The 25,829-nt window shown below is 41.8% G+C and overlaps 1 protein-coding gene across 1 annotated transcript in view; it reads left to right on the plus strand.

Moving 5' to 3' along the window:
* myo16 (myosin XVI) overlaps window positions 1-25,829 on the plus strand; it is a 76,268-nt gene that overhangs the window by 21,783 nt on the left and 28,656 nt on the right. The window contains exons 8-24 of the mRNA XM_086123482.1: window positions 1,699-1,774; window positions 3,459-3,609; window positions 3,694-3,844; window positions 4,143-4,253; window positions 5,770-5,835; window positions 8,033-8,160; window positions 10,178-10,283; window positions 10,826-10,943; window positions 11,776-11,923; window positions 12,006-12,123; window positions 13,963-14,080; window positions 15,231-15,302; window positions 15,399-15,540; window positions 17,776-17,848; window positions 22,969-23,121; window positions 23,323-23,523; window positions 24,503-24,578. Of these exons, the coding sequence (XP_085979608.1) occupies window positions 1,699-1,774; window positions 3,459-3,609; window positions 3,694-3,844; window positions 4,143-4,253; window positions 5,770-5,835; window positions 8,033-8,160; window positions 10,178-10,283; window positions 10,826-10,943; window positions 11,776-11,923; window positions 12,006-12,123; window positions 13,963-14,080; window positions 15,231-15,302; window positions 15,399-15,540; window positions 17,776-17,848; window positions 22,969-23,121; window positions 23,323-23,523; window positions 24,503-24,578 (2,008 nt within the window). The remainder of the gene's footprint in view (window positions 1-1,698; window positions 1,775-3,458; window positions 3,610-3,693; window positions 3,845-4,142; window positions 4,254-5,769; window positions 5,836-8,032; window positions 8,161-10,177; window positions 10,284-10,825; window positions 10,944-11,775; window positions 11,924-12,005; window positions 12,124-13,962; window positions 14,081-15,230; window positions 15,303-15,398; window positions 15,541-17,775; window positions 17,849-22,968; window positions 23,122-23,322; window positions 23,524-24,502; window positions 24,579-25,829) is intronic.

The raw sequence follows: 25,829 nt of genomic DNA on the forward strand, positions 1-25,829 counted from the left end.
AGTCATGCCGAGAAACGGAAAGGTACGTTTGGCTGATGCGGGGCCATCATAACAAACGGTTGCCTGGAAACATTAACGGCCAAGTGTAACTCTAGCCGGCACATAAAACCCAAAGACCCCCTGCGCAATGTTGCATACGCTCCACACCCTCAACTTTAAGAAGACGTATGACGCTATTGCCACAGTTAATTAAACCTCGCTCGTCCTCCATTGAGATAAGTGAGAGCACCGGTGACCCCTCCGGGGATAGAGTTTTTAAATTCTTTTAGTATATGTGAGGGGATTAAAAATGCCTTTTAATGAAATGTTTTAGACCATGTCTCTGCTGAGTGTGGATTCATTTATTTTTTTTAATGATGAAGGTACATGTGAAAGATTTGGGAATAGGAAGCCGTGTTTTTTTTAATCTTAAAAGTTGACTTCTTTTAAGACTCCTTGTCGCAGCTTACAAATGTTCAATTGATTTTAGGAGTATGATTATTCTCTTTGTAGGGGTCAAAAGATCCGGATGACCTTTTCCTTGTCCTCGTGGGTACTGCAGAAGGTTGAGATCCTGCTTTGTTAGTGACGTCTAAATCAGTATTTATAGGTTGTGAGCACGGCTGACAGTGTGTGACTCTTGGAAGGTGTTCTGGACTAATTTTTGAACAGCTGCTACAGTGAATGTGCCGAGTCACGTACACACCAAAAAATGTGTTGCGTTGGTTATTGTTTTGATGCAAGATTGTTTTAAGGATCAAAAAAATTAATTACCCTGACAACCTGAATTTAGCGTCTCGATTGGCTTCTTGAGGAGCATAGCCCAGATTGTGTGTGGAGGGGGGAGGGGGGGGGGCATAAAGACACTACAAAGACAATAACAGCACTTGATGACCGAAGCAGAAATCCCATTCTCGACAACTTCACCATGCAATCAATATGCAATGCAGCTCTGCTTACCTTTTGGCTTTGACATGATAGCAGGGGGCGGCACACCCATGGGGGAATTGTTTCTGCATGATTGTCTTTCAGAAAATGCGGTCCAGCAGCTGAACTCCGTCACCTGAAAGTGGCTCTGGATCTTCACTCAATTCACCTGATTATGTCATGGGCAGAAAAAAATTGGTGTGGAAGGTCTTTATGTAAATTAGAAAGGCTCTGTCACAGACACATTTCAGGAAATGGTCAGATAAGAGGTTTACTTGGTTGTTTCATTCCACACTGGATAAGTGGGTGGACTCTCCAGAGAACTAACTGTTTGTATACTGTACAAGCCATTACAAATTTTAAAATGGGTCCCCTTTAAGCTAAAATTATTTTCCATTAATTTTAGTGATTATTTTGTTGCATCTGAGCGGAAAATGTTAATGGAAAAAACAAAATTGGCTCTGCTCGACTGGAATTATGACGAAATAAAATGAAAAAAAAAAACCCAACAACAAAACAATCGAATGAATTAGGGCAATATAATAAACAGTCAGTGATTGCACTTATTCCAACAATTAATTCTTTTTCAGCATTCCAGACATTTTTTCCCCGTTGAAGTAACTATTAGCGGCCATCTTACTGGCGATTAAATCAATTAGCAGTGAACTTACTCAAGTACCAGTTGTTTTCAAAATCGATCACTGCCCTTGACCGAAAAAAAAAAATCCAGGTCATTAATGTGAATATTACAAACTTCTTTTAGTGATTATCTTTTTATTCCATCCCTCACAGACGAGCATCGTTAGTCAACTCCTGAAGCATGGAGCCAACCCCACATTGTTGAACTGCAACCAAGACAAGCCCTCAGGTAACAAACACACACACACACACACACACAGCTTTTACATGGCTTGAACAATCATTCTGCTCATGTTAAACGGACAAAAAAAGCGAATTAGTCATTGAGTAGAAAAATGTCACTCACACCTTACACGTGTCTGTTTTCACCTATGCACAATGTCTGCATTGGATGTTAGCGCTAATCACAAAAATATGACTTATTTGCTATCATATACAGTATATAATATATATATATATATCTTTAAGGTCTCTGCTGTAACCTTTCCACCGTGTCAAAGCAAATACATTGTCTGCCGGTGGCCATTTATTGTGAGCCTGCATCACTCTGGCCATAATCAATAGCTGCCCTCTCTAGCTGGTGGGCTCACAACACACACGAGATAAGCCTTCAGAGACCTTCATGATCCTCCTCCCCATCTTTCTCCGTGAGAGCCTTTCATCCATTCTTCAGCTTCTGCATGACGAATGGAAGTAAATGATGAGCGTCCGCGGGGGGTCGTCAACTCCAATGAAGCCTGCGCGTCCGATAAAGCCCTAAGTGATGCTCGAGTGTAAAATAGTTTGACTTAAGCATGGAATATGAAAGTGAAATTTTGTAAGCATGCCGATCACAAAAATGCGGGTCCGAAACACAGGCTGTTTGGTTGTCTTTCAAAGACAAACCTGTCCTTGAGATTTTGTCTTATTACTAGCAAATTAGAAATGCGTATACGTCACATAAATGTGACACTCATTGTGAATGGGCTTTCGGGCACCGGTATCAAACTCAAGGCCCAGGGGTCAGATCTGTCCCTCCACATCATTTTTTGTGGCCCGTGAAAGCAAATCATGTGCATCAGCTTCTATGATTCTCGTAAAAATCAATTGTCTTATCAAATGAATCATAACTTTGAGGTATTGCAAACATTTTATTTTGTGACCTACCTCATTTTTATTGTAACCTGAGCAATAATTGAACAAACTATTGTCTGAGACTAAAGCTATTTATACAGTACCTCCATTTATTGTTTATATGTAATTCTATGATTTCACAGTCATGATGACCGTCTCACAGAAACCACAGTGACAATGTGGCCCTTGACAAAAATGAACCCAGGAGATCCTCTGTGATGACAACGTTTCACTTATATGGGCGCCAGCAGAACACATAGCAGTCACTAGCCTGCACGCTAACGCAGTTATAAATGTAATAAATATCACCCAATCAAATGAAAAATCTTTACAGCGGGAACTCGGGGTGCCTTCTTGTGCACAATGACATTTTCGTAAAACTAATTTGTTGCATGCTACTTGTAACCTTGAAATGTCATAATTAGAGTAAATGTTTGAATGAAAAGAGCCCAGAGGCCATAAATACTGAGCGTGCCTGGTGATAACATAATATCAAGGTCTCGAAATGTCACGTGCCAGGATCAGAGCAAACTGAGGTTCCCCTGTAATTTGGTTTTTCGTAATGGCATGTGGGCAGAGTATGGCAGCAAAGTTTGATGACTTGCCAGAAACCACGAAGGTCTCATACTGCAAAGGGAGCTCCTCAAAACCCACAAGGGCCTATGTCATGTTTAACAGATCCATAGACACTACATACGCCCAGAACGTATGTCACAACCCCCTCTTCTGGAGTCTTCTGTTCATCACCCGTCGCATCCTTGAATGTCTCTTGATTTGGATTTTGGCTCAATTGTCCTCAGACATTGCTGCATCAGAGCACATAGCTGACTTACTGCTGAGTGGAGAGACCCGCTGGCCGCAAAAGCTGAAGGACCCCCGCACCCCTCTGCTCTCCACGGACCAACACTGTGATGGCGGATCACATGACCTCAACGCCCCTGTCAAAAAATTGTAGGTTAAATACTTCATCACGCCTTCATCTGCCTCTTGCCTCGCTCTGAAATGGGAGCCTCACACCCTTTATTTACCTCACAGGAACTCTCTGGGCCTCCCGATAGCGAAACGGGACAGCCTCCTCGAGAAGTGGGCCATGTTTCGAGAGGCGGGTGGGGCGCTCAGCCGGCAGCCTTCGCTGGATAACATCCTGGATGGCCCCTTCAGTTTAGGAACAACCAAACTGGAACAGGCAATTTGCTTTTTTTGCCACTCTGGAGTCCTCAGAACAGGGTCACTTGTGACACGATCCAATCTAAGACGAGACACGGTGGTAAATTGGGACACCACATTTAATGGAGGAATTATGGTACTATCTTATGTTGGGGTGTACATCCAGCCCCACCCACAATAGGTGAAAATTGCCATTTAGAGACTCCATTTTATTTCTTTATTTGATTTTATTTTTTTAACAATCCGTGATGGTGTTGGCTGAAAGTGGTTCACGTGGAACTGACAGCTTCCAGTTCTCACTGTGTGTTTCTCCTCAGGTGAAGCTGATGCCCCCAGCACCTAACGATGACCTTGCATCCCTCAGCGAGCTGACAGACAGCAGCCTCCTCTACGAGATGCAGAAGCGTTTTGGCAACGACCAAATATATGTAAGTCTCCGCCTTGGATTATGCAGATCTCCCTAATAAAACGGGCACCTTTATTCACTCGGGTTTTCAAGTTTAAGCGCCACACACTTTGTCCCGCTTCTTGACTACGCCGCTGTCTGCCACTGCTATTGCGGCAAAATAAAACACAAGAGTCTGCACCAGTGACAATGAAAGAAAATCAATCTCAATTAAATCGATAGGGGGGAAAAAATCAATGGATGCATTCAAGGCTAAATTGCCTCCATCTTCCACAATTGCCCCCATTTTAAATGCATGCAATTCCCTTGTCCTCTGCCTGTATTTAGCCATTGGGAAACCACACTTGAAAGCAAAACGTAGACCTACACAGCACACGTGGAGGCCCATATGTGTGATGAGGTGGTCCACAGCAGGGGGGGGGGCACAATTGCAGGGAATCAAGTTGCTTGAGGAAGAAAGTAGAAATGACTGTCAAGACAGAAGAATTACGCGCGGTAAAACGCTGCAATCACGGCGATGTCGCCGCACACTTGATGCAATCGAGTGCAATTTCACCTTCAGGGACAAAGGACACACTCACACATTGTGAGCCGGTTGTGTCAAGTAAACACACACCGGTTAGCCTTGTTTGCAAATGTTGATTTGCTTTTCGAAATGAAGATGATATCTAATCAATTTGCCTCTGTTGTATTTCATAAATTACATTTCAAGAAATGATCGCAGTGTTATTAAAAAACAGCCAGTAGCGGTGATCCGGTTGATGCGGCTGTTTGCCTTCTCTCCATGATACATTTTAATATTTAATACACAGTAAGCATTACTGTGAAACATTATTATGATATGTATGGTCTATAAATTATAATATACATCAATAAACCAGTGGATGAGAAATTGAAATTTAAAAAAAAGCAATATACATGTACTTCCTTTAAATCGAGCCTGTCCAATAAAAAGAGCACTTGGAATTGTGATAAAATGAGGACAAAGACTGCAATGGCTCCATATGCTCCCAGCAGGGGTAGTCAGGGATGACAACTTTTGATGAGGGTTCTTTCACCTGCTGCCAGCAACGAAGGAAAGAAAGCATCAATTGAAGTGGAAATGTGGACAACCATCATTAAACCATAGATGGATTGTTCACTCATACGTTCCAGAAAGTTGTTTACCCTCTTGGACACACTGGTCAACCTCGTAAAATACGTTCAGGTCATCAACCTTGAACCAGCAAGGCCAATACACGCTTTCAGCATTCAAAGGCTCCTTTGGGAGTCTTCGTGAAGAGACTGGAGGTTAATGCCTAACTTCTAAAGGCACCAATTGTGCTCTACTTTTCCAAATGACCTCCCAAGAGTAAGTGAACACTGCGTAGGAGGGTGCAAATGATGTATTTTAGCAGTACATGGTCATTTCTAAGGTCACGTTCTGGTCAGTGTACAACTATTTAACCCCAATTACAAAAAAAAAAACCCCAAAACAGTTGGCATACTGACAAAGATGTGGTTTTTTTGTTGTTGTTGTTTTTTTTGGCTCTCTGCAGACTTATATTGGACACATTCTTTTGCTGGTCAACCCAAACAAAGAGCTGCCCATCTACTCCACTTTGGTAAGCATTCGACAAACCTCTATGCTATCAGACAGCAAAGCAGATTTCATGCGCTCTTCAACTGACTTAACAAAATAACCCCCCCCCCCAAAAGGTGAAAGACTACAACAACCAGAATGCATTGTACTTTCTTACCCTCATCTGTCTGTTTAATATCCAGTCATTCACTGGCAAGGACCTGGTTTTCCTTCTTTTTTTTTTGAAGAATCTATGCATTCAACCCCATGTATGTCAATATGTATTTTTATTTTATTTAATTTTTTGAAGAATCCAGGCATTCAACCCAGGTACTGTATGTCTTTGTGTTTTTCCATGTGGTAAGGTAAGCAAGGGTGAAAATAGCTGGCACTGATTAAACAAGACTTTTCTTTTGCATGACTGGTTTGGATAACATTTGAGTGTCTGATGCTCGACTTGACATATAAAATAGTAGCTTGCTGTATAAGTTATAACAGTGGATTGTTTTGTTTACCATAAAACTATATGGACGCAACATGTATCCTGTATCAGGAATCCTGATAACAGTCACGGCTGAACTGTAGCCTATCCTAGCTTGAGGGTAACAGGCACAGTACACCCCCTGAAGCAATCCCTATACATGCACACTTGCAGTACATAGAAAAAATGGCAGTGTTGCAATTCAGTTCATTTGCAATTCACATTACATTTTAATGATATCAATTGAAATTTTCCGAAACTGTCAAACTGCTTCTACGTGGGGTTGTCTTTGCCGTGCACATTAAAAGATGCACAATAATGGCTGCCTAGTAGAGAGACATAAAGATGTGAAATGGACTTTGTGGTTGATAAATAATGCATTCTTCCTGTCAGCAATGCACAGCGTAAGGCTGACTGTGCATCAAGAAATCAGGGCTGGAGCCGTGCGCAACTCCCGAGTAAATGACGCAATATGCACTTTATTCCAAATGGCACATTTGGAGGATTTGGACTTGATCGGAGGAGACATGTTCTCCTGCCAAGCTCCGTCCCTCTGGGAGGTGCGGGGAGGACATATGTCACAACATCCGCAGTCTGCTGGCTGTCTGTCACCCTCTCAGACCGCGAACCGGACATCCAACCAAAATTTGAAACTCGTATTCTTTCGTTGCGCTGTGACTACGATTTTTCTGCCTGCCGACATTTCTAAAGTCAGCCATTGATCAAACAAACAACAGCCAGAACCTAATAAAGGACGGTGTCAGATGGGATACGACAGCGCTCCTCCCTTGCCGTCCTGTCTCGTATTTATCACATTTTCTTTGGCCTTTTGTATATCCACTTTCACACCGTGATTAAAAGCCACACCATCAAAGGAAGGTTTGCTCCATGTTTTATTAATTTCTACTTTCTTTTCTTGTATAATTATATTGCTACTTATAGCATTGCCTGGACAGTCTTCTCTTGTACAAGGTATCACAAAATGTAACCATTAGGTTCTGGACCACTTTTCTTGAACCTTTGGTTTCTTAGGGGTCCTACAGTAAACCATGGACCATTCTGCTATTGAGGTGCGAACTCCCTGGATGTTTTCTAAATGTAGAGATGACAGTGACTGGCATCTCATTCACTGCCCATGCAGGCATGAGCCAGACTTTGACAGAACAGAGCATTTAGTTGCGTTGGTTAGTCAACATGTCAGTCTTGACAGGCAGCACCGCTGACTAGTTGGCTTCATTAAAATCAGAACAAAAAAAACACAAACTGGCAATTCTTTTATGTATGGACAGTGAACGCCGAGGACAAGAACTGTGTTATAAGAAATGGGTTAAAAACTAGCACTGTGGGGGCAATTGCGATGCCACCTGCAAAGGCTCTGCCTTCCCCTGTGTTCCAACCTTACAATGGGCCAGGAAAGATTCATCGGCAGTGAATTCCTTCGCATCGGTTAACCTGTTTACAGTAGTACATAACATTTGGAGGGGATTTGGGGGAGTTTTTTGAAACACCAAATATGGTCACTCAACATTTAAAGCCCGCAAGGGCAGAAACGCCGTTGGCCTATGACCACCATTCTAACATGTTAATCAGTTTCGGTTGAATTGTCGCAGAATTCGTGCAGCCAAGCGATGAAACTCTGCAAGGGTGTCATCTTTCTTGCTGTGTTCATACGATCGCCAACAAGGTGTGAACGACCAGCCCGGTTCTGTAACTTTGCAAGCTAACAAGACATGGCTTGTGCTTTGTTTGTCTCCGTCAGGTGAGTCAGTTGTACCTGAGCTCCACAGGCCGCCTATGCTCCTCTCTGCCCCCTCATATCTTTTCCTCGACGGAGAGAGCTTACCACATGATGCTCCAGGAGAGACGACCCCAATGTTTCATCTTAAGGTCCGTGTCCCAACCTGAACCGCCCTCGTTGCACTGAGGCAAAAAGTCAGCAGAGCGAAATAATTGCAAAAAAAAAAAAAAAAGATAATCAAGTTTGTCCCTTCTGTTTCAACACCTGTTAAACATTCCCTCTGAGAGATATATAGCTGCGGGCCTGTTTCGTGTTCACATACCGATGATTATGCGTTCGGAGTGTTGTGGCGTCACACGCTTTGCGCTTGGCCTGACGGAGGCAGCTCCTTGATTGCAATTACGCTTGGCTCCAACCCTCCAGTAGCATTCCTGCTGAGTTGTAACCAATCTGTCAGTGAGTTAATGCACCCTGGCCACAGGCTATCCATCTCGCTCATGCGCACACACTTGCACACACACATGCATGCTCGGACCTTGACCTTTCCTCGTCCTGCCTTTTACGCTCTCTTTTTTTTTCTCACTTCTTGCTTATCTTACTTCTTTTTCACGGCACTAAATAGGAGATTGCTGGTTTTGCTTCACCATTTTTCAAAAGGATGGTAGATACACGTCTAAAACGGTGACAATCGTTCAAGAGGTATTTATGGGTTACTGTGTCTAGAGCGCTGAGATCCAATACAGATTGCATTGGCTCCTTTCTTGTTTGATTAGTTGTAAAAATTTGCAATTATCTGGCTATTGCAGTCAGGAGTGTGTCTTTTTTTGTGTTTCCTAGATTTGTGTTGCAAGCAGTTGCACATTTGAATTGTTTTTTGGAAATATGTGCAGGCCTTCAAACCATTCAAGGTATACATTTAGTGGCTTATAAGGCCTCGATGTTGTGTTAAAATATGTTTCAGTATTCAGACTTGTTCTGAGCAGGCATGGACTTCAAACAATTTTCTGCCACCTAATCGTCACTCCGCCGGGCACATCTCCAAGGAAACACCCTTGCAGCTCTGCAACGCCCGGCTTTGGCGGAGACTCGTCTGCCTAATTTACAAACACGTGGCGAGGAATGTAATAATACGGCAGCATTTGTGCCACGGCATAGGTGCACCAATCAAGCGCTGAGCGTTATTTCTTCATAGGTGGATTAGCACAAGTAGGTCATTGTTCTTTTTCATCCTTCATTGACAGAATGCGATTATTTTTACCTGTCACCAGAAACCAATATAAACTGAACCTTAAAATCTATCTTCCATAATCTAATCCAAAGCGATGAACCAAAATATCTCCCCATGCCCAAGATTTGAAACTGCAATTAGCCACCCCAAAACTGCATGTCGGTGGCCCTGCACGCCCCCTCCATGTCTACAGACATTCAATCAACAGCCATAATCCCCGAGGCCAACTCACTAACCAAACGCCCTTGAAGTCTAATAACTGTTCAAAGAAAAGACGGCGGGAAGAAAGCCTTTGGACCTCACACTCAGCGGACCTCTGTGCAGGAAATACATTCTGACAAAGTGAGCAACACACTGTAACCATTAGGGAGGCCTTCTGACCTTCTGCGGCCATCTGCTGCTGCTGTGGGTGGATGCGTCACGACATGTAGTACAACAGGCCTCCGGTAGTGGAAACACCAGGGCAGTAACAGTATGTGGGCTGTGCTGAGCACTGAAGCAGGGTATACGATAATTAGGGGGAGTAGGAGGTACGGGATGGTGTTTTTAATGTGGATGGTCTGAGGGATGGGTTGGATGACATCATGCAGAATGTGATGACACACATGAAATCTCGTGATGACTAACATTACACCTTCGTCCTCTTATGAGAAATGTACAACATTTCCTTTTTTTTACACTGAAAACCGATTTGACTAAGAGGTTATTGAGAATATTAAAACATAACAAACCTGTATAAGGCACGTTTTGCTTTTGCATCTGTTCAGCAATTAGCTTCAAACATGTATTTAGAAACAAATCCCGGAAGTCACTTTATAGGTTTTACTATGGATGGAAATAAAACAAATTACTTATAAATATCATCAACAGCCACTAATTGGACCGTGTGCTATGCATTGCAATTCACTGTTTGACATTTTCCTTTTTGTGTCTTTTAGCGGTGAAAGCGGTTCGGGGAAAACGGAGGCCGGTAAGCACATCGTGCGACACCTGACAGCCAGATCCAGCCCCAAAGGCTTCGCACTGGAACCGAGAATGGAACACGTAAGTTTGGATCTTGCAACAGAATCACGTCAGGTCATCACGGGCCACCAAAATAAACAAATTGACCTTCACAGTTTGTTATGATAGTGGTACTTGTTGAGGACAAGAAAACCATAGAGTACAATGTTGACTGAAGGGTTCGTTCGCAATAAGCAAGCATTCCACTCATGCAATAAACAAAAATCTCCATTTCAATCCTGGGGTGCTCAGTAATACTGAGTTTTGGAGTAATTCCCTTTGGTAGTGGTGTCACGACATATTTGCCGCTTTTAAATCCTGCTCAGCTCTTGCCTCTGCATCTCCCTGCTGGCTAGCAAAGCGTCTAGCTCGTGAGAACAAGCGCTGTGAAGTCATCCCCATGCACGCAGGCGATATCTGGGTCAGTGTGCTTATCATCTAGGGACAACTTGGCATTCTACACAACACTGCACTTGACTCGATATACACGACAGTATATAGATGTACACTGACACCTGGTGGTAGGGAGTAAACCATGGAGAAGCATAGATTTCGCATATCAAATTTTCTTTTGAATGATGTAGGTGAATTGTCTTCTGGAGGCGTTCGGGCACGCAAAGACGGAGAGGAACAGCAACTCCAGTCGCTTTATCAAACTGTTGACCATCCAGTACTGTGAGAAGGGGAGGATGCTGCTCAGAGGTAATTAACACAACTTTTAAAAATCCGAATTTTGTTTCACCCCTCAATTTGTTGAGAGCTTGGCTGAATTGCAAAAAAATGACAGTATGTCTTTTATCGACAGGAATTGTTTATTGAGATATATTGTGGAGTACTTTAATATGTTTTTGTTGAAAATTATATACGATTGCTAAACATTTGAATGAGATCCTCCGTCAAAAATTGAACTCTTACAAAGAAATAATGCTTGTTGTTTTTTCGAACACTTGTATTTATTGTCAATTATTGTGGTTGTTGTTTGTCCTGCAATATACTGAGAGATTCTTCGACTGTAAGATTTTCATCTTTTATCTTTACATTCTGTTATTTAACTACAAAACAGACAAAGCATTAGAAATAGAGAGATTATTCCTGAATTTTTAAGACGCTTCTATACTGTCGCTAAATCTGCATGCTGAACATAATTTAAATAATTTCATTTTATTTTTGACAAAAGAGTATTTAAGTGCAATGCACAAAAGGTGACGAAAACATTTTCTGTTCACCATTTTTGCTGCTTCACTCTGGACTTTTATGAATCAATGATTGAATTATGATAAATAATCTATAGTATTATAATATTTTGTAAGAAAAATAATAATCAAGTCTGCCTGTTCCCCCACCCACGCGTGCTTTAAATTAGTGCAATGACGTCAAGCTCCAGCAGGGGGAAGTAAAGACTCATATTTTCAGCACCGCTTGCCTACTTTCCTCTCATTTAGTTTGTACCAATTAGTACTGGAATTTATCAGCGGCTTCCACTAATAATTTGACGTAAGACTGTTTTTCGTGTGAATCTGTGTTGATGTTGTAGCGCGTGTGTACACGTACATGCTGGAGAAGTCTCGTGTGGTCCAGTGTCCTCTTCAGCAACGAAGCTTCAACATCTTCTATCTGATGGATGAGGGCCTGTCACCCGAGGAGAAGAGCGCACTTAACCTCAGTAACGTCTTGGCTCATAGGTGTGTTCTCTCATCACTTCGTAATGATATCAAACGGAGTATTTCTCTTCCATTTTCAATGGCACACTTGTTTTTTGTGAAGGTATCTTCGTGGAGGACTTCCGGTGGGGAGCCCTCCTGTGGCTGTAGCGTCGACAGCTAGCAGGGAGCGTCTCGGCGCTGTCAAGCAAGCCTTTCATGCTGTGGGCTTCAACAAGCAGGTATCGACTGGCGCGTCTTTTGAAGCCGTTTTCATGTTAAGGTTAGTGACAGACATGAGCTTCACGATCAAGTGGTCTTTCTAATCTAAAGTACTGTGTTAAACATGCAAAAACACGAAGTCCCTGTTCATTATTCGGAACACCTGTCACAATGAGCTCCAATATAAAAACTAGAGCAAAAATTGTATTTTCAACTTGTTTGAACTGCAGTAAACAGCGTTCGCTTTCTAATAGTTGGATTACCTTGATTATTTTTAGGAACCGAACCCAAGATATTAAATACAGCTCTCGGTATGACGGAGTGCCATTTTACACCAATGTAAACTACAACAACAGCAATAAACACATTGGCAAATAGCAACATTTCCACCCGACAGTTCCAATTTAAGTGTATTATTTTTCTTTAAAGGGCAATTTTTTAAAAATGGATTTAAACACAGGTACTGTATTGATACTGGTATCACTAAAATCCTCTGACCAGACTAATGCTTATATGCACACGCGCACAACCTCAAACTTGTGCACCATACCCCCCCACCCTCTGAGAGTGGGCACTGGCTAATGGGATATTCCATGAAGCGTTCTCTACTCAAGTGCCGAGAGGTAGAGCAGAATGGTGGAAGAGGAATGTGAGTGTGAATGGAGGGAGGAAGCGGTGAGGGTTTTCCTAAATGGCATGTTTTTGTTTTTTTTTCTCTCTCTTTACAACACACTGTTGTGACCCCATAAAAATCCAAACACTCCACTCTGTACGCGTGACTCGCTGTCATTTAGAACATATTTGTTTACACCTGAATTACTATAATATGTGTTTTGTTGCCCTAGCGTGATAATGATATCTCTAAGGTTGAACATGATGGGGGGGGCGGGGGTTTCCCCATAGCAAAGAATGGAAATAGAAATAATCATTTTCAGGGCCATATTCATTCATCGGTAAACTGTCCCAGCGATCTTTTGAGTGCATTTCAAAAAAAGTACTTTGTTGTTTTATCACACAATAGTTGGCTGGGCAAGCACTCCAGAGACTGTTTGCATATACCGGGGATATGGTCCAGACCCACCTGCAATAGGTTATAATCTGCCCTATAGGCAGACCATTAAAAAAAAAACTTCCACATGCTTGAAACAAATTTAAAACACATTTTTTCAAGTATTCTTAGGCCCCAGTTCTCACTGTCTCGGAAAGTTCTCCAAATAGGAGGAAAAGTTGAAGTTTGGCATAAAACTGACTCATGAAACAAAAGACACTTAAACATTGGTGTCTGTAAACACCAAAATGCTCAACTCAACCATATAATAGCAAATGTCATCTTATTGCTTACATAAAGTGAAACGACTTTGAAAGTTTATTTGTCAATGTTATGGCGGGATCGTTCTAGAAATGGAGGAAATTTTGGCTTCTAAAATTCTTGAAAAATAGACCTTCACTTTTCAGGTTTTCTGCTACATATTCATCAATTGGAGGTTATAAACTATCAAAGGCTTGATTAGCTCAGTTTAGATCAGTGCTACAATTTTCATGACATGATTTATTTGCTGTTTACACGACCCTGTCACTGTAATCACAGTAACATGGTTGCAAATCCGGACAAATGGCAGCTTTCTCTCAGGAGTAGAAGCTGGCAAATTGACTTATGTCATTTTTTTTACAAAGAATTGTCTTATTCTCATCAGATCCATAACAGGGTTGCTTCAGATAGAATGAGATATTCAATCAAGGCTAACGACACAAACTATAGAACTGTACAAACAATTAAAAGTCGTCTTTCCTCAGACAGTATATCCCCTTTCAAAGCAAAACATGTACAGGACTTGGTCCATTGTCTGTGTGTCAACCAGGAAGTGGATTCCGTGTTCATGTTGCTCTCCGCCGTGCTCCATATTGGGGATCTGCGTTTCACTGCGCTGACAGACGGCGAGAGCGCCTTCCCCTCTGACCTGCAGCTGCTTGAGAGAGGTCAGTATGCACACGCACCCCAGCATACGATCTGGGTCCCATTTCATCCACGGTGCTTCAAACGCACCCATCTTATTCACCACATCGTCCCTTCTCCTCCGCTCGTCATTGTCGTCACCCCAAAGTCGCTCTTGGCAGCTTGCCGGCACGTGCCGGGTTCCAGACTCTTGCGTGGTAACCATGGTGATGGTAGATCACGTATGTAAACACACTCACGCTTGATTGAATACTTTTCTTCTCACCCTGAGTCTTATTTATTTAGTAGCCTTGAACGTGTGCTTCGGCAGCCCCTGAGCAGTGGTAAACAAATGACATCATGGCCAAAGCGGGTAAGCGGGCTGATGTCAGGGACATATGAGGTCAGCAAAGAACTTCTGGCTTGCTTTGACCGTTTTCTTTATTTTGGGCTCTGCTGAGAAATCCCCTCATGATTCTTCCTGCCACTGATCAATTTGGCAAGAGCCAGGCTTATGAGCTCATCATGATGTCACACACGGCACTATCTCCAGTCAGGCTCATCTTTATCATTTGTAAAGATCTTTGAGTGCATTAATGCCAATAAATTAAAAAAGAAAAGTAAAAAAAAAAATGGAATCCCCCATGTTTAAATTAGCTGATGTTGTTTGTTTGTTTGTTTCTTGCAAACAAGTATTGGGGCCAACCTGAAAAAACAAATAAAAAAAGAATTAAGTGTTAATTCCTCTTAAAAATAATTAAGTTGGATACTTTGGAGGGGAAAAACCCCCAGATACACATTTTGGAGATTAAAAACATTATATATATATATATATATATATATATATATATATATATATATATATATATTTATTTATTTATTTATTTTTTAAGTAAAAATGTTTTGGTACAAAGGTCACAAATTATGAAAACAAAGTTGTATAATATTTGATCAGAAAAAAGTAGTATAATTTCAAAAGAGGGACATAAGTATGTTTTCAATGTTACTCATGGCTAAGAGCATAATTTCTCATGTCATTTTTAACTTGCTGTTACCAGCAAGATAAAAATGATAAAAAGATAAAAATGTATATTCTTTTGGTGAATATTGCAAACCGGGTCTCGGGACACATGAAGCGAGGTTTAGACTGTACGTAAACATCTACTACGTTCTTCATGTGTTTTGCATCCACAGTGGCTGGAATGCTGCAGGTGTGTTGCAGTGACTTAAGCAGCGCCCTCACCTCAGATGTTCAGTACTTCAAAGGTACCGCCTTGGACCTTTTAAAGGCCTCATTTAATCTAAGGAGTAGACTGTAGTGTCATCAATCATATTTTAAAGAGGCGCACCGTTTCCTGTCAGGTGACGTGATCACTCGACGGCACACGGTGGACATGGCCCAGCAATACAGGGACCAACTGGCCAAGACCATATACGGACGTCTTTTCAGCTACCTGGTCAACTGCATCAATGACTACCTGCAAGGAAACGACGACAATGTCTGGTGAGGATGCCATCGTTGTTGGTGTCAGCGTTCGTGGAGACATGAAAAACCTGGAAAAGTTATGAAAATTGCAAATGCATATTCCAGGTCCAAGTTATTGAAAAAGAGTTTCTGATAAGATCGAAAGCTCTTGGGAGCCAGCCAAAGGGTTCATGGGGACAGAGATGTGGGTTTTGGGAGGTTTTAAAAATATCTGTTTTGTACGCTGGCATAACTGAAAAATGGTGAGCGTATTCTGTGCCTGTAAGTCTGAAGAGCGGACTTTGTGGTCAAGAGATCAGGCCTCCTAATAACCCCTTTCACCATCACTGTGGTGCATGCATGGAGTCGGTTTGTAAAATGTACTTGTGCCGAATGTGCAAATTGAATTGCCGCGTATCTTCTATCCATTCCTTGTAGTTGTCTCACTGTGGTAACTGTACGGCGCGCGTGGAATTAACTCTGGGGTCAAAGCTGTTGCAAAGTTGTTCTGTCCCAAAGTGGGCCGTGTCAATCAAGGCCCCGCCTAGCACTTTTTAACCGCCTGTCATTAGTACGTACTGGATTGGCGCTTACGTTTCCCCAAAAAGCAGTCTAAACAGCGGGTCCGGGAAGCAGTCATTTTTCCATCGGCGCATCAAGGCCGAGGGGGCCTCTCGAAAACCTCCCGCAAACTCGCCGCAGCTGAAAGTGCCTTAAGGCCCAACGTTGACATTACGAGTAAACTGGTAGCGCGGCGTCAAATAGTTTGAATTACATGACAGGCAGGGAATGGTATGTACACTCAAGAGTGAAATGGAAAATGCAGAACATCATGCTAGGGAACGCTTCCAAGGTTTCAGGGAATGTTTGTCATACCAGACACATGCAAACGCGCACCCGCAAAGAGGTGTTGTGTGTCCATGAGAGTGTTCAGCGTTGTTGTTGTTTTGTTGTCTTATCTGTCACCAGGTGAGGCTTTCTTCTGCACGTTTTGACGAACTCCTGTATGGCTCCTTCGCCTGTGCAATGTTCCGAGCAAGCTGATACGAGTGCTTCATCAATTTTGGGAACAGCTGTGTCTACATTTTTTTCTGCCGTTTTCAAGTCAGCAACTTAGTAGTTCAATCCATTTGGAAATTCCAATTGGAAAAAACAAAACATTGTTTCTTGTTGTCACAAATGTCAACTTCTTCTGCTTGTTCGTACAATCGCCAGGAGCCCAAGAAGTTCCCAAGCCGTACAAGCCATGTTTCAATGTGATGGGGAGCTTGGTGATTGTTTCGAAAAGTGAGCGAAAGGGGGGGGATACAAAAATAAACCGCTCCGAAAAACAAAACTCGGAACAAATACCAAAATTCTTCTTCCGGCGTCTTACAGGAAGTGGCGCACATATTTGTTTCTCCATGTGAGCCCTCATCAAATAAGTGGATAAGGACAGAATAGTTGGCTATGACATTCAACAAAAACCCCGTCAAAACACCCTGAGTTCATCTTCGCATTTTTTGTTTTGCTCTGCATTTTATTCCCTCCCATTTTCAGAGCACACCGAACGGGTTTCCCCTCAGTCATTTGTGTCAATGCGCATGAGAATCACGCACCTGGTACCTCGCTTGACGTGACTGCCTACCAGGAAGTCAAAAGTGAGGCTTTCCCACCAGTTTAGACGAGAAGTAGACTGAGTGTATCTTTCATTTTTGCAAAAGAAAGTCCTTTTTTCTTTGCTCATTTTAGGAAGAAGCAGGAGGAGATCCGATGTATCTTTCAGTCTTGATAAATGGTTTTCAAGGCATCCTCCGTTGTCCTCATGCCGTTACCGGTAAATAAAAAGTCCGCCAAAATAGCTATGGATTGCTCCGCAAGCCACTCTCCTGTTAGAAACGCTTTAGATTCTTTTTTTTCTTTTTTTTGAGAGAGACAACGCAGCCTTGCTCAGCGATGCTCCATCCCATGGTCCATTCACTAAATACACAATGAATATGGTTGAAGACCGCGTGCTACGCCATGCTAAGTTCATCGTGAAAAGGGCTTTGTAGAGCAGCATGGAACCGGGCAAAGGTTGGCCAGGCCTATCTTACACGGACAAATAGCTCAAGTTCATCTTGTGAGATGTTTTTGCCTTCTTTACTTCGAGAGAAAAAAGTATGTCGTCCTTCACTTTGTCCATGGCACGCACCAAATGCAAAGTATTTATGAAAGCAGCTGTCGGTGTTGATGTACAGTGTGTGTTCATGAAAAGATGTTTGACATGCTTTTCTGTATTTGATTATCTTGCAGTGACCCTGCCTTTGAAATTGCAATCCTGGACGTCTTTGGTTTTGAAGAATTTCAGAGGAATGGTTATGAACAGGTCAGAAAAACACTCCTCTTTGCTTTAATCATTCTTATTGTATGTGTATAAATATTGTATTATAGGTATAATAATCTTTAGATTGGTATTTAATAATTTAGTTTCATTCTTTTTTTTTTTGGAGTTTCTGTATTTCTTCAAATAGTAGCCGCCTCTAATACACGCTGTTCTTTTTTTTTTTTTTGTCAGTGGGGTTGGCCAGACAAGAAAAAAACCCAAACTTTTTTTTTCAAATAAAAAAGCAATTGGAAATAAGTTTAATATTTCAGTTTGCAGCAGCCATTGTTTGTGCACAGAATTAATTCCCGTTCCTTTTCAACTATGTTGCTATCCCCGTTGTGAAACAAAGCAGCAGCATCTACTGAAAAACAAATCAAAACCTCGCCATCCATCATTTTCTCGAACTCATGTCCTCATTCGACTTATGGAAGAAACCCGGACTGGTTGCCGGTCACATTCACTCCTACGGACAGTTTCGGGTCTTCGATAAACGTGCATCTTTTGAAAAGTGGAAGGACTGCCGAGTGCCTAAAAATGCCCACCCAAGCATAAGTCGTGTCAAAGAGTCAAACCGAGAACTTGAAACCAGTGAGGCTGGCGTGCTAAACACTTTTCCGGCGTGCTAAACACTTTTCCGGCGTGCTAAACACTTTTCCAGCATGCTGCTAAAAACAAAAACAGATTGCAACAAAAGGCTTTTAGGCAGTATTTAGGGTGATTGGGACTCATGTTTGTTGCATCTAAGTGTGGACATCCCAGCAATATTTAAGGAGGACTTCATAGAAAATATCCCTCCATCCATTCTCGGAACTGCTTTTTCTCTCGAGGGTCAGAGGGAAAAAAAAATCACGAAAATGAGTAGAAACTTGACACTTGACATACTGTATTAATTTGCTTCACTTGCTTGTAAAAAAAAAAAAAAAATCTAAAATAGTACGCTTCCCTCGAATAGATGGTGTGTGCATTATCCAAATAAGACATTTTTCTGCATTAAAAAAAAAAGAGCAGATGAACTTGAATTGTCTGCGAATGACTGTTTTTCACAGATGGACACTAAACTATTGTGCACTTTGGAGTAAAGGATTTCTCACCAAAACATCAGCACCTAATGAGTCATTTATAATGTCTCTTGGATAATTTCAAGTGTCGAATTACTACAACCTTTCGGAGACAACTTCTTTAATGATTCTGTGTTCGAGTTGACTCGGGCGTGATCACGCTCCAATGCGGCGTGAATCATGATACTGTGAACACCGTTTAATAACATATGGTTCATATTTTATGATACACTATGTGTACTGGTACAGTTTAGGAAAAAAAATACAGTGGCTATAATCTATTGCATGTCATTTTTTTATGTAACGGTCATCCCTTATTCAACTATTTCACCAATTCAAGCTTGTGACGGTCCAGAAGATTAACTCGCTGACATCTCTAGAATGTAGTTTAATCCAAAAAAAAAAGTGTGACACTCATCATCTGCTTTCGGAACATTTTTAGCCTCCAATTGTAACGAATCATGTGAAGCCTGCGGTTGACTTGGCTTAACTTTCGCTCGTACTCACATGACCCGACGATTTCAATTGCCTTGGTTATTGGGCGTGCGTGTGTGCTTCTGAGAGAGAGAGATCAGGATCACAATGGCAACAGCATGCCCACATCCGTGTGTAAATGATTACATTGTCGTGTGTTAGGACAAAGAGGGCCTAAATGAAACTGTTTTGTTAAATATCGTTTTGACTTCCCCTCGCCTTGCCTGGGCGATGGAGCAATTCCTGTAACCTCGCCTGACTAAAGGTTGTTTTCTAATCATTAACTTTTATTAGTATATGTGTATGCTTAAGTATGAACGGGATGAAGCAAATATCACACTTAATACAAAAAAAACTTTTTATTTGACTATATTAGTCAAGACTTAAACGAACCTCATCTGCAGGCTACACATCTACATAATGATATTAAAGGCTGAATGTTTTTTTTTAAATTTTGACTTTATATTTATTGTAAATAAATCATCTGTTCCAGTGTTAAATTCTCACCATGTAAGCCAAGTAACCTCACAAGGTGTTATCTGTCAGATGGCCAATGGCAAAATATTTTGTGGTGACTTTAGGTGTTTCACTGTAATTGTTTTGTTTTGTGAAGTGCTAATCCCTGTAAATTTGTATTTACATGTAGTCAAGCACATCCGGCTTGTTTGCACTCATTGTTTCTTCCAATCATGTGTGAAATTTGTGATGATGGTACGGTATGTTCAGCTCTTCTTGTCTGCGGTCTAAACAGACCATGTGCTCATTTTGGCATGCTGTGTTAATAGACAATGGAATTCTAAGACCTGTAGTGTGCGTGTACATGTGCGTGCGTGTTTGTGGCTCTACATGTCCTCTAATCCAAGTGAAGGTCACGAAGAGATAAGTAGGTGTGAAGGAATAAGTGTGAGACAACCTATTCAATACTTTTCGCTGTCAGCGTGTTAGCATGATTTTCATTTATGCTGTCTGACCACTCCACTTGCGTTCTCTTGTCCGACCCAATAATACCGTAGAAGAACTGTATCAGAATTCAGCCATGACAAAATTAATGATCCTTGAGCAAATTTCTAAGTCAAACCGTACTATTTTGTTTGCTGTTGCCTGCCATTGGCTAATTTCCACATAACTTTGTAAAAGGTTAGCAAATTTGCCGTTAAGAACCACATGACATGTTGGTGCAATTGCTGATTTTCTCACCTTCCTCACCCCCACTCTTTGAGCTGACGTGGAACAGCCCCACCTCCCCCAGAATCCAAATGGTAGAGTCCTCCCATCTATTCCTCACATGTTACATCATTCCCCATGAACCAGGAAGTAGAACCAGGAAGTAGCCTGAACTGGAATGTCTTTTTGAAATTTCTTTCTTTCTACTTTTGTTAGACTTATGTATTCTCTTTTTGCCATCTCAGTGGGGTTGTCCCCTACACTGTAATATAAAAATGGTACTAATCTATGAAATGGGACATAGCCTACGAATACATTTATTGCCAGCAGTATTCAAAGCAGAGTTCCTGGTATTGCTAGCTGCTTTTTTGGCATTTTAGCTATTTGAGTTGAAAGTGTACTGTGACAGTTTAAGCACCAAAGCTACCAAAAGAAAGAGTTGAATCTCTTCTTTCATCAGAAACCAAAACGCTTTGTCGTTTTTTTAGTACTTGGCAGTAGAACATGGGTTTTGTGAACCAAAAACACAATTTTTTGATCAAAAAGCAAACAAAAGGTGCTTTTTGTGAAACAAAGTAAATAAATAAAACAAATAAACAAGCAGTGCAGTTACTTTGACTAATATATTTTGCTTCTGTGACACCTCAAACTAACAAAACACACAGACACATGCACGGGGTATAGTGACAGGTAGAAAAATCTTTCCATTTGATGGCATAAAGTACAATAAACCTATCTATTCACTACTAAGTATTTCAGTTTTCTGTTCAAACACGCAAATCAAGATTGCATGTTATTGTGAGTACATTTGGCACTAAACTGAGACGAGGTCATCATGGAGGACATCGTTCAGTCATATGTTTTGTGACACTTAAAAGTTTGGGCTGCAGTCGAAAATGGAAGGATGCGTGGATGAATGATTAACGTATTGCCCCTCCTATGTCAAGACAAGTAAAACTGTAATCCCTCCTCGTAGACGTGCGCACGTCAGTGACAAACACATCCGCACACTGTTAACATGTTTGTACACACGCGAGCTGACCGACATAGTCTCAGTCACACTACACATGCACAGCATGATCAGGGTCATTAGTGCTTGTTAATTAAAGATTTTGTGTGTGTGTGTGTGTGTGTGTGTGTGTGTGTGTGTGTGTGTGTGTGTGTGTGTGTGTGTGTGTGTGTGTGTGTGTTTTGAACCTGCTCAGCACTTTGCTAATGAGCTAACTCAATCAAGCACCTGCTGCGATGCAGCCCCGAATAGAGCAGACAAACACAGAGAGGAAAACAGGAGTGCACTCACCTGTGTCCCTAAGTGCACTCCTGCCTTAAACGTGCGCTCGTTATCTGCAGGCCTTGTCCTGTCTGTGTTTGTTGTTTGCATCCATTTCGGCTCCATTGAGTCACATGATTTGCCGTCGTGGGCATGATGTGGAGTCGGCCAGCGTGTTGTTTAAGCAGCCGTCACTTTACACGTGAGCTTGCTCAGATATGATTGCTCGAGTTATCAACAGGGGGATGCCTCGCACAAAGGGATACAGCAATCGGTTTCACGTGGGGTCTTGAATAGCTGTTCAGATGAGAAATAACCTTTCACACCAGCTTGTGCTTCACAATGGGGCTGCTCTTATAAAAATATGCATCATCAATCATTCTAAATGTACTCTTTATGTCTTTGAGAAGTGGCTCTATACATGACCTGGAATGGTTTTCCACACACTCTGGAAAACCACGAAGGACTAACGCAGTCCCTTCCTGGTACACTTGTTGACTTCTGAATCGCTTCTCCCCCCACCTCTCCCCCTCCCATCCAGGAATAAATGTAGATAATCTGTTTGACGTTCACATCCAAACAGCATCTTTTCCGTGCTCAAAACATTTGCATGTTGCTGATTCGCTTTGAATGATGATTGGGTGAATTTCATTTGAAATTTGAAAACATTTGGTACTTAATGTTCACGTTTCCCTTTTAGATTTGGGGACAGTAGGTCGGTACTTGCATGCTATAGTAGCCGCCACTAAGTAGCATGTATCAAGTGTCGAGAGGTTTTCTTAGAGTTTAAGCATATGACTTGTATATGTTAAAACTTGTGACTTCCACACGAGATCCCCCCCCCACACACAACTAAAGCTTTTGTTCCACTTCGTCCTGTACTGAGAACTATAGTTTAACTCCTGGTACACATCCTGTGTGTCGTCAACAACACAATGGTGATAGATGAAAAAGACCCTCTCCGAGGAGGCCCTCTTCCACTTCCGTTTGTTTCTGTGTATGTAGTTTTGCCAATTACATCCCATTGACCCCCCCGGCCCCCACCGACCCACCCACCCACATATTCCAAAGGGTGTTTGTTAATGGGTGTCAAACCAAAAGACCCCCTTCATGTGCAATGAAGATTTGTTAAGTGTGGGTTGTGTTCGTTCCAGCTGTGTGTCAACATGACCGACGAGCGACTGAGGCGCTACGTCTCTGAGGTGCTATTCCAGCAGGAGCAGGCTGAGTGTCTGCAGGAGGGCATCGCCATGGAGACCTCGCCATCCCCCAGCAACCATCCATCTGCTCTGGACTTCTTTCTCCGGGTACTGTCAGTTGGACTTGCACATAGAAGTAAATTGAATGAATAGAAATAAGTCACACAATCAAATAAAAATCCCTCAATATACATGTCATACAGTAAAAAAAAAAAAAAAAAAGTGTTGAATTGACTCAATTTATTTCACCTGGCTGCACAAAATAAAATCACCGTCACGTCATAATGTTGGCGTCTCTTTGCGAACCAGAAGCCTCAAGGACTGCTCAGCGTGTTGGATGAGGAGAGTCAGAGTCTTTGGCCGACGGAGCAGAACCTCTACAAGAGGTTGTCCACCCAGTTTGGGTCCAACCCGACGCACAGCCTCTCCTTCACCACCAAGGATGGCAACGGAAACCCCCCACCCAAAGATCAAGGCCCCACCTTTACTGTTCGCCACTATACCGGCCAGGTCAGAAAAATGAACGCCAAGCATGTCAGGGCTGAGGAATCCATTTTCTTCTGTGATAGCAGTGCCGTTTAGCAAAAGCATATATCAATTAATTATGTTGAAATGTAATATAATGTTACCATCTTATTATAGTAGAATCCTCTCCCTTTTCCACTGTACAGTCACTACTTGGCTCAACATGGCTTCACTTGTCTTTTGATGCTTTTTCTTCGGCAAAAGCAGGACCTAATTCTAATTCCTGGTCAACAAACCAGGCGAACCTCTCACAGTTTCCAAAGCAAGTTGAGCAATGGAAAAGCGGCCCAACAGAATTGAGCTTGACATACAATACGTTACATACAATACCTGATAAGATTTGTCCAGTGTATGAAACCCAAACCCTACAGTTAAATAATGAGAAATGGCCAATGAAGAGCAAAATTAGCTGCTGTCTGCTTTAATGAACACCTAGCCCTCCTTTTTAATCCTAATTATTCAGGTCCTACGGGTTGTATACATGGAATTCATTTCAGAAAACTTACTAAAGGTGGAATATGGTGCTTGGTAGCTTTGCAATCATCATGCTTTCATGTCACCATCCTTCCATCCGTAATGCAAAACTGTCTGAAAGCCAGTTTTTTGAGCCATTGACCCAGTCACCCTTTATATGCACATAATGAAGTGGTTGTGCCTCATATAAAACATAATGTGTTCCATTAGTTGCCTGTATTAGATAGATATGAATAGGAAGAGCATTTTTATTTAAAAAAACAAAACAAACAACAAAAAAACTACCAAAAAAACGTTATCTCTCTTCTTCCTAAATCATCTCCAAAAAGTATAACGGAACATTTTTCATTACAATTCATTTGAAACTGTGCCATGTTGTTCTTATCTGTGTCAGGCCATTGCCTCCAGGCGTGATGTTTTCCCCATGGAAAAAAAAAGAGAGAAGACAATACTAATTCTGTGTTGTTGTTGTTTTCTTTTTTTTTTCCAGATTGCGTATGACCTCACAGGATCGCTCATAAAAAACAAGGACTCCCTTCCTCAGAACATCTTGTTTACGATGAAGTGTGAGTACTCACTGAGCAGCGTGCATATGAGCACATTGTTGCGTCAGCGCATACTTGATACAAAGATCCACTCATGTCTAAACCAACAGCGCTCCAGAACACTCTCTGTCTGAGTGTGTGTGTGTGGGGGGGGGGGGGGGGGGGGGATACAGACAGCAGTGTCTGTGTACATGTATTGTCGATGAAGGTGCCAGATGTGAGGTGTCGCAGCTCAGGGACACAGACTAGTCGTTGTGCGACTGCCAGACTTGCTTGTGCGTCCAGCAGCCTAATTGCTTCAATTTCCATGATGTGGCTAATCTTCTTAAGGCCCGGCCTTCATTCACACTCGCCCCTTGTCTTCCTCACCCCGAGCAGGCTGCAGCGCAGGCATTCAAATCACAAACAGACAGTGAACACAATGCAGAGGTTAACATGGACACGTTATTTTTCCTCCCTCCATTTTTTTCTTCATTTCCAGGCACGCTGAAAATGAAAAATGGTCATCTTTGGGACGCAGACTTTGTTTTTAAGAAATAAGAGAGGAATATCATGACAATGAATTGCAATGTGAGAAGAATAGGGTGATTTGTTTTGTTTTGTTTTCGCGGGGGGGGGGGGGGGGGGGGGTTCACAAGATAAAATCATAAAGTTGAGTTGAAAACAAATAAAATTGAGATCTGCAGTGTTTTTTTGTCGTGTGGATAATAGACCCGATTTTTTCGTGTCTATTTGCTTGTAAAAAACGTATGTTGCAACTACAACTTCATGATCATAAAATTATGTAATTTAACCGTATTTTGTCATAATTCTCATAATATGGCAACTAAATTCTTTTAGTTATATTTCTTGTAAAATATTTTTTTCTCTTAATACTTGATTTTACGATTCAAAATGTGAATTTTGTTTTGTTTGTTTTTTTAAATCGGCTTTACACAATTAGGATTTTGCAGCCGAAAAACGAGCACCGATCATTTATCCGACCTGAAGAGAAAAACAAATCAATCTATTTAAACATTTTGTTTATTTACTGTCCCGAAGAAGAAAATCTATTAATCTACCTTGAGGGACTGACCATTGGTGACATTGTGCCGCCGAGCGCAGCATGATGACCCAAAGTTGGTGCCCTGAGACGGGCGGTAATTTAAATGAACGAGAAGCCCGCATTCCCTCACTGTGTGCCCGTTTTATTTTGTATGCGGCCTTACGTCTCCCTCTCTAAGCCTTTAAGCTTCTAGAAGTTGATGAGATCTATGTAAGTGATTGCTTTAA

Source organism: Hippocampus guttulatus, chromosome 11, assembly GCF_054856545.1.
Source record: "Hippocampus guttulatus isolate MCC_2025c chromosome 11, RoL_Hgut_1.0, whole genome shotgun sequence".
In the NCBI taxonomy this organism is placed as follows: Eukaryota; Metazoa; Chordata; class Actinopteri; order Syngnathiformes; family Syngnathidae; genus Hippocampus; species Hippocampus guttulatus.